The following is a 12,191-nucleotide window of genomic DNA, read 5'->3' on the forward strand; positions in this document are numbered from 1 at the left end:
TTGCTGTCAGGACTTTTTTCTTTGCAAAATTTATTTTTCCTCTTAGCAGTTTGATCGTGAGCGTGGATTTCTTTGCGTTTACCCCATTTCAAATTTGCTGAGCATCTTGAATCTGTAGTTTTATGTCTTTCACCAAATTCAAGAAGTTTTCAGCCATTATGTCCCCAAATGCTTTCTTTCGCCGCACTCCGGGTCCCCTCCTCTGGTGCTCCGGGATCAGACTGTTGTGTCTGTGGCCCGTTGGCTTTTTCTCACGTGTCTGTTTTCATCCTTGTTCAGACTGAATCATTTCTGTTGATCTCCTTCAAATTCAGTCATTCTTTGTCATCTTGTTACTGAGTCTGTCCAGTGGATTTTTTTAAGTTCTAGCTACTGTATTTTTCTGTTTTGAAATTTGCACTTCATTATTATTTTTATCATCTGTTCTTTTGCCAAGACTATTCTGGGTTGACATTCATTTCAAGAACGTTTGCTGTTGCTCGTAGGAACGTTTTCACAATAGTCTTTAAGGTAATCCCAGCATCTGTGTCATCGTGGCATTGGCAGCCGTGAACTGAGGTTTTCCTGATTCTTTGTATGCAGAGTGATTTTTTGACTGATTCTTTAGTGTGTTTATGATTCTGTCCTGGTTTAGATTCTAAGGAAAATGCTGGTATTTTTGTCCTAGAAGGCATCGACCCACTGGGGTTCAGGTCTCAAGTTCCAGCCACCCTTCTGTGGGCTGGGGGTCCCCGTTCAAAGCTTTTGCTATACTGTTCAAACCTGTCCTGTGTACGTTCCCCCCACTGGCCAGGGTGGGTCTTGGCCAGTGGTCTGGCCTGCGGTTCAGTTCTCAAAGCTTCGATGCTGTTGACATTCAGGGCTGCCACGCGCGGCTTGGAGGTAAGGCAGGTTCTCACAGACTTGATAGGGTTGCTTTTCTGAGCTCCTCCCTGTCCGTGGTGTCCCTGGTACTTTCCGATGTCTTGAACCCCCCTTTTCGGTTGCTACAGCTGAACATCTGGGGCTTTCGTTAGCGCACGACGCTGCACACTAGATGCGGCCCTGTGGACAGAGGGGAAGACGAGCAGCAGGGCTTCTGTCTCAGGATCCCAGCTCCCCCAGGGGGAGAGTCCCCCCGCCCCCTCAGAATTCTAGGTGCCTGCCACCCCAGGATTGCTTGGGGCTGGGGAGCAAGAGATGGAGGGGGGCCATCTGGAAGCCCCCTGCCCAGCGTCAGAAGACCTCCCTCCTGCTTCAGAGCCAGAGCCAAGGGGCTTCTGGAGCTCTCTGTGTCCACTCCGGTACGTGCCGTTGAGGAGTTCTTCCCCGGCCTGCCTGCCACTGCTTGCTTTCCGGAGGCCTCCGGCAGCCGCTTCACGCTTGCCGCCCGGGTCCCGGAGCTGCTTCGGTGGGTGAACTGGGGCTGTGTTCCGTCGCACCTTCCCCGGGCCCGAGCCCACCCTGTTTGAGGAGGAGCGTTTCGCGGCCGATCAGTGAGGCTCCCGCGAGCCGGCTTCTGCTGATGGGAATTTCTCTTTGGCTTTCAGGAGACCCCGACCAAAGAGCTGGGGCACTGCGGAGGAGATGCCCACGGCCCCGAGTTGAGCGGCCGCGGCCCGGCACCGCCTTCGGGTTCTCCCTACCTGAGCAGGTGCATAAATTCCGAAAGCTCGACCGATGAAGAAGGTATTTCCCTTCGTTCGCAGGTTTAAAAAGAAACTAAAAGGTAGTGGGCTGTGAGTGAGGGACGCTTTTGTGGAGGGTGACGTCACGCACTGCTGTAAAGGACGTTGTCAGGACCCCGGGGAGCAGCTCTGCCCCGTCGGGCCGCGTCGGTGTAGCTTGGTCTGCGGCACACTTGTGTGCCTGCCCTCGGCCCTCTGCTCTAACAGAATCAGAGAAGGAAAACTGGGGTGTATTTTTTTCCCTTTTAGGTGGAGGCTTCGAATGGGATGATGACTTCTCCCCGGACCCTTTTATGGCGAAGACAACAAGTAACCTTCTCAGTTCCAAGCCTTCCCTTCAGACGTCCAAGTACTTCTCGCCGCCTCCGCCGCCCCGGAGCGCAGAGCAGAGCTGGCCTCACACGCCGCCGTATTCCCGGTTCTCCATCTCGCCTGCCAACATCGCCAGCTTTTCTCTCACTCACCTTACTGACTCGGACATGGAGCAAGGAGGTGAGAGGAGGGCTGTGTGTCCAGCAGGGCTGGGCGGGCGTCGGCCTGCAAGACCTTCCCCGTGGGACTTGCATGCTTGCTAATTTGGGGCTTTCCTGGTGTTTGCAGAGTAGATTAAAAAAAAAAAAAAAAATCCCTCCGAAAGCTCTCACAGTTCGAGAGCGCGCTCTCGGGGCCACAGCCCCCACCCGCAGGCCTCTGTCACTCCGCAAGCTGAGTGCCACTGGAGGTGTCCCCTCGCTGCCCCGGTTGGGCCGGGTGGCCCATGGTGACGGCCTGGCTGCAGGTCCCCAAACTTGCCCAGGGTGTCTGCCACCTTCTTTTCTTCTCTTTTTCCCTTTTGGCCACAACCCCGCCTTCCCCCCTCCTCCCCCAGAGGGAAGCCATTCTTCAGAAAGCTTACCGTGTTCAGAACACTTGGCCCAAGATTTTGGGATTGAGCCCAGATGTGCTCTGGTTCTCCCCCGGGAGTATTGACTTTACCATTAAGCCTCCGTCTTGTGCGATAGCAGGGGCCTGGGTGGGGGGTCATGGGCAGGGCCCATTTGCAGTGGTGTTATCTGGACATACGGATCCTTTTTTCCCCATAACTAGATTGGGAGATGAATGTCAACAGGTGCACTTTTTTCGATTTGAAGTTCGAAGTTCGGGTAACAGCCACGAACCATGAAGAGCTTGTGTTTGTGTTTGGGCTCTGTTTAATTGTGCCGGTTAGATCACGCCCATTCCCTAGCGATCCGTCAGAGATCAGAGCGATTTTCTCCCGCCCTGAGCGTTGACACCAAGCTGCGTGTGAGCGGAGCAGGTGTGTGTGTGAGAGTGTGCGAGGGTCTGGCAGGTGCCACTGTCACAAGAAGAAAACACGCGGCTGGACAGGTGGTGGGTGGCCGCGCTCCCGGCTTCAGTTCCTGTTTCTGTAGCACAGGTCGGATGCCGTCCGGACTGTTTGCATCCAGGACGATCACGGCATAAACCCACCTTTGCTCGTTCTCTCCTAAACAGGAAGCAGCGAAGATGGAGAAAAGGATTAGGTGGATCCCGACGCGCTCTCGGGTCCCAGGCTGCTCCCCCCGCCGGGCAGCATTCCTGCACCGCAGCCCAGCAGTGACCTCCCCTCGACGGCGTCCGGCCCAGGAGAGAGACTGGGGAGGCCCAGAGGGAGCCGCGCTGGCCCCGTGCCCACGGCGGGAAGCCTGGCCTGGGAGGGGGGGCCCTGCGGCCGCTCTCACCCACCAGAAGCGCTCGCGCCCCGGTCATCCTCGGGGAGCGCCGACCCTGCTCCGGTGTGTGGGAACTGTAGGTTCTGGGCCGTTTCTGGTTTCCCTGCGGTGGGGGGGGGGGCAGGGGGGGGTGTTCTCCACGTCCATACCTGCACACCCCTTCTGTGCACGAGGGCCCGGAGGAGCACGATGGGAACGGGCACCAGTGAGCCATATTTATTATTTTTAAAGAAATCACTAATTGCTTTCTGTAATTGCACTGTGGATAAATGTTCTAAGAGTACCTGATATTGTACAGAATCTTAAATTATTCAAGGAAAATAAGGCAGGTCAAGCTGGTGCTATCCACTAGTTTGATTTTTTTCTCTGTTTTATAGTTTGTTTGCTCTGCATGGTACTTGTAAAGCTTAAATATTTTGAGTGTTCTGCTGTCTAGAATTGTTGGAATTGTACATATGGTACTTTTTTGTAAATGATAAATGACTCCGAATGTTAGTGTTTTTTTGTTCTTATAGGAAATATTTTTGATGAGTCCAAAAAGACTGCTTTGTTTTGTTGACCGAATGAAACACACGTTTGTCTCTTTCTATAACGCAGGTTCCTTGTAGCAAGTGAGGCTTCCCTGAGGAGGTGAGGGGTTTGCAGCCCTCCTCGTGGTTCTCCCACCGCCCCCCACCCCCGGCTCCCCAATTTTGTAAACCCTTTCGGTAACACTCGACAGGCGGTTCACCCCAGGGCTCAGCTGCAGGTTAAGGGCTGGGTCTCCTGCCCCCGTCCCTGGGGAGCCGAGTGCCCGCCCCCCGTGTGCGCTCTGCTGTGGCCCCTGCGCCTCCCCTCAAAGCCGGTTCTTCTCCTTATTGTGTGGAACCGCGGGCTGCTGCTGTGGCTTCCGTGTCCTCGTAGACGGTCCAGAGCTCTGAGCAAGAGCTGTCCCCGCAGGGCTCTCGTTGCCGAGGACAGTTTGAGTTCATTGCATTTGTACACGTCAAGTGGTGAGCTTCTAAGTAACCCATAGAGTTGGGTTTCCCCTCAAGAACCACCCCGCTTAGGGCCAGGCTCGGCCGGTCTCCGTCACCAAGGAGGTAACGCTACATCCTGCAGCAGGGAGGAGGGACGAGGGACAGTGGTGGAGCCCGCACAGCCAGCCCGTCCTCCCGGTTGGGACCCTGGGCGGCCCCGGATGGTCGTCACACCCAGGCGTGGCCCTGGGACTCCTCTGCACTGACCCTTCCCTTCCGCGTTAAGCACCTCGTTCTCGCCCTCGCCTGGGAAGGGACCGAGTATATCCAGCGCAGCCCCCCAGCGTTGGCAGGAATCGGGTGTTCGGGATAAAAAGCTGGCCTCACTCTGCGGTCCGTGAGTCCCGCTTTGACACCAGGAAGTTTCCAGGGGCTAGAGGGCTGCGTGCTAAGGGAGGCTTGGCGTGCTCGCCACGAAACCGTGTGTATCGGGGGTCTGACTTCGGGGCTGTGGTCCCCACACGCTGGCCCGTCACCCCGAACGTTTTCCGGTGCTGATTCGCTTGCCTGACTCCAGCGTGACACAGGTCCACTGGGCTGTGTGACAGAAGTCCCAGCAGCTCTGGTCCCGCCGTGAGATGCAGTTGTGGGTACTGGCTGGAATTTACGAAGTAAATTATGACCTTGATTATCAATTCTGGCTCACTCCACTAACTTGGCATTCCTAGCAATAACTTTCCCGAGCAAGAACTCAGAATGGAGAGAGAGCCCCCTTTACCCTCCGGGCGGTGTGAACAGGGAGTGTGGCCAGGAGAGCTGGGCCTGTGATACGCAGACGGGAAACCATCACAGGGCATTAGAAGGTGATTTTGCCAAATTGTCATAACTCTGAATTTCTTGCTATGGAGACTTCCTGAGATTCCTGAGTTTTTACATCTAAACCAGTCTTTGTGGAGAGAGAAATGAGAGGTGATGATTATACAAGTTTTTGCAAACTCTAAGGAGTTCAGATTTAATGACCGAAATCAAGCAGATCCATAGAATATATAGTCTTCTTATACAATCAGCCCAGGATAAATTTATAGATATTTGGGGGCTGTATCTTTTTCACTATGATTAAGGAGATTTTAACAACCTAATTCCCGTTTTAATTTAATTTAGGTCTATATTGCTGTCATGATTAATTGCCAAAAGAAAGCATTTTATACACTGAGTTGGGGGGGTGGGTCTGAGTAGTAAATCTTACTGTGGTGGTTGGTGCATGGCGGGGAAGATTTTATATTTATAATACACATGTGAGTTAACATGTTCTTTTGAAATCTCAAGCAATACACAGGAAACTAATGATGTAGATTAAAATTTTCAGCCCATCTTTGAAGCATCAGCATGTGCTTTGTCGTTCAATTCCCGTTTTCGTTTCTGTTTTTGTTTTTTTGTGTTTTTAACTATGTTGGTTACCAGTAGTGAGTGGGTTCTCAGACCAAACTGGTCCTGAGAAGTTATGCAGTGAAATAAATCGGTGGAATCCTCTAGATAATATGTTTGAGGTTTATAATGCCTGGTCCACAATGGCATTTCCTGGCCTCTTTTGGAGTCTATCAGGTTTTGGTTAGTGTTACTCTGGTGGAGTTTACATATTTTAAATCCCAGAATAAAAAGAATCTCACCTTCATTTCCTTCCTAGCTAAATGTTCATTTGTGTTAATCCAATGATCCCATCATAAGCCAGAAAAAGAAATGTAAAAAAAAAAAGTGCTCCCCAAATCCTTCCGGAACTTGGACTGTGTGTGTGGGTAAGAAGCCATTTCTCTTCACCGTGAAGGAGCTCCACGAAGCTGAATTGAAAACAGCATCCGTTCTATTTTTAAATGTACAGGTGATTGTTTCTATAGAAATGGGTTTTAGCTTAGAAAAGTCTTTGTCTTGCTGCCGTGAAAACACCTTTCAGAACCTCTCCCTTATATTAGTTTTTCTGTAGGGTACTTGGAGGGCTAGTGACTTAACTGCATGTCCGTCCAGAGGGCCCGAGGCCCGAGGGAGGCAGCCCCCGGCTTTGCCCTCCCCAGCCCTCCATCATCTGAAAACTCCGGGAGTGAACCCAAGTGTCGGGCTCCAAATGTTGGGCTCCAGTGACGGGGGCTTCAGAATAGTAGCCTTATGAGAAGGAGCCTTAAAATAAGATTGGGCAACGCAGTTACTTCACATTTCAGTCTCCTGCACAACATTCCTAATAGTAACGGGGTTGGCTCAAGTGTTGGCTGTTAAAGAAACTTCTCTCCGGTACCTAAGTTCTGAAACGTGTGGACAGTATTGAATTACCAACAACCTGTTACCGGAACGGCTTGAAAACATGTTTGAGTTGCTCAGGCTCACGCAGGCGCACGCAGACCTTCCTGAGGGGCCGGTGTGTGTACCCACTGTTGAATTCCGGCCGCAGATGAGGACCCCCCTGGGGCAGTCCACCCACGCGGCTTCCCTGTCGGGCTTTAACACAGTTGTAAGAGGTTCACGGCAATATAACCGCTAATGAACTTTCAGTTTAAATTGTGTACATTTTTAAATTGTAAGATTTTTACTGTATATTGATGCATAGTGTGATTCAATAAATTGCTTGTAATTTAAAAACTATTTAATATTCAAAATAAATATAGTTATATATTTATAAACTCTGTTGCTGCGTTTGTTTCGTGTTTTTATCCGCTCTGCAAGGCCCAGGGTGTGTGACCAGGCACCGCCCGCCCTGCCGCAGGCCCTGGGACACGCAGTGCCCCGGTCTCTAGAGATAGTGTGCCCTTTTGCGTGAGAACATGAAGTGCTCACTGGAAAACTGAACTTTGATGTAGTGACTGTGCTGCCTCAAGGTATATCTGTAATTCCAAGCCTTTGTCCTTCTTGATGAATTTCAGGAGCCTTTTAATTTCTGAGATACAGCCTCTAATGAGCCGTAAAAGCCAAGAGGCTAATCAGTTCAACGCCAGCCTTTCTATGCCCCGTGGTGGACCTCGGCCTCCTCCAACACCCCGTCCTCGCTCCGCCCCCCTCGCCAGCTGCCCGGAGCGGAGGGACAGCCTCCTACCAAGCAGGCCTGGCCCCAACCCCAGTCACACCAACTCCCTTGAGACCCCCAGGGAGTAGATGGACACCTACGAGCACCCCTCTGGGCACCTCCTACAAGTGCGAGATGGGCGCCCACCGACCCCTAACCCCCGAACCTGCTAGTCACAAGGGGTGGGAACCCAGGCCCAGGCGCCGCCTCCCTGCACTCCAGGTGCGCCTCATCAGCCCAGAAGAACCCCTGAAGCCAGAGGCTGATTTTAACACCTTTTAGTGCTCCTGTAAAAGGGGAGGAAACTGAGGCAGGCAGGCGTTTTAGTAGAGCAGGTGGGTGGAACCAGGGTTTAAGCCCAAGCTGACCACCTCTCGCCCCCTGGAGACCTCGTAAAACCGATGACCGACCAGGGTATTTCCCCGTGACCTGCAAGCAGCTGTGGGGCCGGAGCAGGTCCTCCGCGGGGCAGGGCTCCGCCCCCCCCCCGCCCCCCCCCCCGGCCCCGGAACCTGCGACGTGGGGGCCTGAGCCCTGCGGAGTGGTGGGGGAGCTCACGAAGCCCCCGGGTGCTGCAGGGGCCGCTGAAACACGGGCCACTACCTGTCTGAGAAATCAGTATTATTGCATAACGGCTTTTCCGCCAGTTCTTCTGGCTTTGGCTTCTGTTCTGAGCCTTCGCCCCAAGGCCAGGTGCGGCGGCCAGGCGCCGTCCCGAGAATTCCCCTCAGCGCCGGCGTGCTCGCAGAGGCCTCAGTCTCCCCCTCCGCCGAATGGGCTCTGGGCCCGGGCTCCCAGCTGCTGCCGGGAGGCCGCAGCGGCGGGGGGGAGTGGGGGCGGCGTCCGGCCCCCGCCCCCCGCCCCCCAGCCCGCAGGTGCGCCGACGCCCCCTGCCGCCGGCAGAGACCCGCGCACCCCGGCCCCGCCCCGGCCCCGCCCCGCGGGCTCATTTACATGCGGCCGCGGCCCCGCCCGGGGCGGCTAAAGCGACGTGTCCTTGTCCCCCGTGGGCAGCCCTAGCGCGTGCAGCCGCGGATCTCCAGGTAACTAGGGGTGGGGGATCCCGGCGGCACTGAGGGGAGAGGACCCAGGGGCGGGACCGGGTGGGGGTGGGGGCGGGAATCCTGGGTTGGGGGTGGGGGCATCCACGCGGTGGGACTGGGGGCTGTGGCAGGCTCTGACCACTGTCGACCTCTGACCGCAGACAGCTGCCTCATGTCCACAGCGGTTCTGGCCCCAGTGTCTTCCCTGCATGTGTGACATCCGGCGGTCAGTGTGGTGGCTGGAGTGGGTGCCTGTCCATGAGGGCAGATGCAGCAGCCACAGGCAGACGACCAGCTAGAGTCCTGCCACATCTCCTGATCCACCTGCTCTGAGAAAAGTGTTAAAGGCCACCCAAACTCTGGAGGCATTCAGGGGGCAGTGAGGCTCCGGGGGCCAGAGAAAGGTCCAGGGATCAGTGCATGTGGAGTTGGGGGGGCGGGGGCGGGACACCAGATAAAGTCTGAGGGGTCGCCATGAGGTCAAACGGGAATGGGGGAGGGGTCGGCTCAGGGCTCCATGGGTGAATGGGAAGAACCCTGGGGTCACGGTGCCCCAAGTGGTCAGCTGCCATTGGGCAGTGAGGGGGCTGCCCGGGACGGCTGCCCTGAGTGTGCACTGGGCGTCCTAAGCGCCCACCAGCCTGCCGTGTGACCACAGGGTGGCCTGTGTTCTGGATTTCAGCTCCAAGGGCCTGCCTTAGAACCGCCCCCCCCCCCCCCCCCCGGGACAAGCAGCGTGGAGCCATGAAGACCAAGAACCGGCCCCCCAGGCGCCGGGTGCCAGCGCAGGACCCAGAGGCCGCCGCAGGGGAACGGACCCCTGACGGGCCCCAGCAGGGTTCGGGGCTGGAGCTGGCCAAGGGTCTGCGGAGCAGGACGGTGCGGGCACAGGGGGCGCGGGCCGAGGGTGGGCGCAGGCGGCCGGGGGCCTCGGGGCCTGGTGGCCGGCGGGAGAACAGCGTCCAGCGGCGGCTGGAGAGCAATGAGCGAGAGCGGCAGCGTATGCACAAGCTGAACAACGCCTTCCAGGCGCTGCGAGAGGTCATCCCGCACGTTCGAGCCGACAAGAAGCTCTCCAAGATCGAGACGCTCACTCTGGCCAAGAACTACATCAAGTCGCTGACCTCCACCATCCTGACCATGTCCAGCGGCCGCCTCCCCGGCCTGGACGGCCCGGGCCCCAAGCTCTACCAGCATTATCAGCAGCAGCAGCAGCAGGCGGCGGCTGGGGGTGCACTGGGCGCCACCGAGCCCCAGCCCGAAGGCCACCTGCAGAGGTACTCCACGCAGATCCACAGCTTCCGGGAGGGCTCCTAGCGCCTGGCCTGGGGTCCGCGGCCTGGCCCGGCCCTGCTGCCTCTGTGCCGAGAGCCGCAGATTGGCGGGGACACCCCACGTGGACGTGGCCCCAGCGGCTCCATTTTCCCTGAACGCTCAGCTGCCTCCCTGGGGCATGGCCTGGTCCCCAGGGGACAAGACCAGTTGCGTGGCCTGCTTGAGGCCCTGGCTCTGGGCAGCAGGAGGCCCGAACCTTGACCTAAGTCCCAGGACCTGCTTTTTAATTGACCAGGCTGCAGTTGACAGCCCTTTGTAACTAAATTCTCTCCAGTCCCAACTCCTTCCTGAGGCAAAGGTGGGGGGGAGGGAGGGAGATTCCAGGAAAAGGTCCACGTGGGTAAGTTTCCACAGTTCCTGCTGAGGCCCCAGGCCCAGGAACAGTCCTCCTCCAACCTGCAATGTGGCCTCTTCGTTCAGGGTAAACTGAGGCACAGAGCAAGCAAAGGCCACAGCCACGGAGTGTGGCTAAGCCGAGATGATTGAAGCATGTAGTTCAGCGTGTGTCAGGTAGAAACTCTCAAAACCCCACAAATCCTAATCCGATTACCTCAAATTAATTCTAAAGGGACCTTGGCAGGAAGAAGGACTGGGATCTTTTCCTTCCTCCTCCTGGGTGGGGCTCCTGACTGTGGAGGGTCAGGCCCCAGGGACTGCAGCCCAGCTCTCAGGGGCTTACAGACAGGTCTGGGAGAACGGCCGGGCTCTCCCTCCCTCGGCGTTTGCTGCTCGTGGTCGCATTTGTCACTGCTGTGGTCGTGTCACTGGCAGAGGGCGGTTGACAAAAACTGCAGGGTGTTCTCGGGTCCTGGCTGGAGTTGGGGGCCTGCAGGGCTCTCTGGGGGAGGGATCCTGGGGTGGCAGGAGCTCCCCTCCCCCGCCTAGTGCTGCTCCTTAAAGGCGGGCCTGGGCAGTTTGGCAGGTCCCCCCCCCCCCCCCACTCCCCACAGTCCCGGGCCGAGCTTCCTTCTGTGGCACTTCTGGCCCGACAGGCTTTGGCGTCTCTCCTCCCTCATCCCTGTGCCCACGGCCAATATGGGGAGGGGACGAGCAACCTTGGCTGCCACGGGCAGGAACCCCAGTGACAAAGGCTGTGGTGAGGGTAGAGCTGGTCTGACATAGGAGGCCAGACCTCGCAGCCAGAGCTGTCCCAGAGGCCCTCAGGGGGCCGAGCTGCATGGGGGCAGGGCCGCCTCACCCCTCCCCACCCCACCCCAGCCCTGGGGGTCCTGGCCCCAGCCGCTTAATCCCCTCCCTGGGCTTGGTGTCAGCATCAAGGACAGCAGGCAGCAGCCCTCAGAACAGCCATTTGGGGCTTTGGTCCTGACTTTCCAGATCAGGCCCCATGCCAGGCCCCCTGGGAGGCCTGGTCCAATGCCAGCCCCACCGCCCCAGCCATCCCGCAGCCCGCATCCCGGGGGTCAGGTGAGGACCCCCGGTATTCCTGGCCTGCCCCTGAGAGGTGGCTGCTCTGGAAGGTCAGTGGTCAGGACACCCCACCGACTGGAGCCGAGGTTGAGGACCACTTCGAGATCGGGACGGACGGGTCCCACACTCCCTGTGGGTGGTCTGCAAACCTTGTGGTTCTTATTCCGGCAGAGCCGAGCCCAGAGCAGGGGCTCCATGCACCCCTGAACTTGCTGAATGAACCAACAGACTGAGCCGAAAGCACAGGGAGGGGTGCCCCGTGGACACTCCGGGGGACTATGCCCGATGACCAAGGGTGGTGGAGGGGCTCTGTGTGGGTCACCCCCTAGCAGATGACAGCCTTCAGGGCTCCATCTGTCCCAAACTGGCACCTGCATCCCCTCTGCTTCCCAGGGGGTGACCTGGGCCCAGATGTCTAGTCCTTCTTCCCCTGTGGCCACGTCACAAAGGACCCTTAAAGGTTCCAGTTGCATTTTGGGGTGTTAAATATGGCAGGCAGGTGGAGGAAGGTTCTGGTGATAGGCTAGTGAGGCCTGCTGCTGAGTCTGCTCCCTTGACCTTGTCTGGGACCCCAAGCCCAGTGAGACCCTTCTGCCCGGGGAGGGCGCCCAAAGCCAGCAACCCACTGGCCCCGAGCCCTGCCAGCTGGCCTGCACCCAGGCCTCGCATCCGCCTGCAGAACAGACCTGCATGAGCTCTGGAGGCTGAGATCTCCGCAGACTGGAGCTGAGAAACCAGAACTGTGACTTCTCTGTGTGGGAAACCCTGCCTGGAACTGAGTGGCCAGTGCCCCCGCTGTGATTGTGGTGAAAATGTTCCTTAAATGACCCAAATTTGCTTTGATTTCTCCTAATGGTCCCCTTCAAAGTACTAATGAAACCAATGTTGTGTCCTAAAACAAAAAACAAAGATTTCACCCCCGTGACTGCTAACTTTTGCCCCAGGCCGGATGGGGGAGAGGGGACTGCATTTTGATCACAACGTAGCAATAAAAAAATAGC

The 12,191-nt window shown here is 56.8% G+C and overlaps 2 protein-coding genes across 4 annotated transcripts in view; both read left to right on the forward strand.

Moving 5' to 3' along the window:
* Positions 1-3,919, forward strand: part of LMTK2 (lemur tyrosine kinase 2) — a 77,234-nt gene extending 73,315 nt beyond the window's left edge. For all 3 annotated transcript variants that reach the window (XM_042972428.1, XM_042972429.1, XM_042972430.1), the window contains exons 12-14: positions 1,530-1,668; positions 1,917-2,159; positions 3,162-3,919. In XM_042972428.1, coding sequence (XP_042828362.1) covers positions 1,530-1,668; positions 1,917-2,159; positions 3,162-3,190 — 411 coding nt within the window. In that variant the 3' untranslated portion in view covers positions 3,191-3,919. The remainder of the gene's footprint in view (positions 1-1,529; positions 1,669-1,916; positions 2,160-3,161) is intronic.
* Positions 3,920-9,171: 5,252 nt separating this feature from the next.
* Positions 9,172-12,190, forward strand: BHLHA15 (basic helix-loop-helix family member a15). Its single transcript, XM_042971262.1, has one exon. It carries the CDS (start codon positions 9,172-9,174, stop codon positions 9,742-9,744), a length of 573 nt encoding a protein of 190 aa, XP_042827196.1. The 3' UTR covers positions 9,745-12,190.
* Position 12,191: the final 1 nt, after the last annotated feature.

The sequence above is a fragment of the Panthera tigris genome, chromosome E3, assembly GCF_018350195.1.
Source record: "Panthera tigris isolate Pti1 chromosome E3, P.tigris_Pti1_mat1.1, whole genome shotgun sequence".
Taxonomy (NCBI): domain Eukaryota; kingdom Metazoa; phylum Chordata; class Mammalia; order Carnivora; family Felidae; genus Panthera; species Panthera tigris.

Coding starts and splice junctions, on each gene's coding strand:
- BHLHA15 (XM_042971262.1), top strand. CDS start 9,172: ATGAAGACCAAGAACCGGCCCCCCAGGCGCCGGGTGCCAGCGCAGGAC.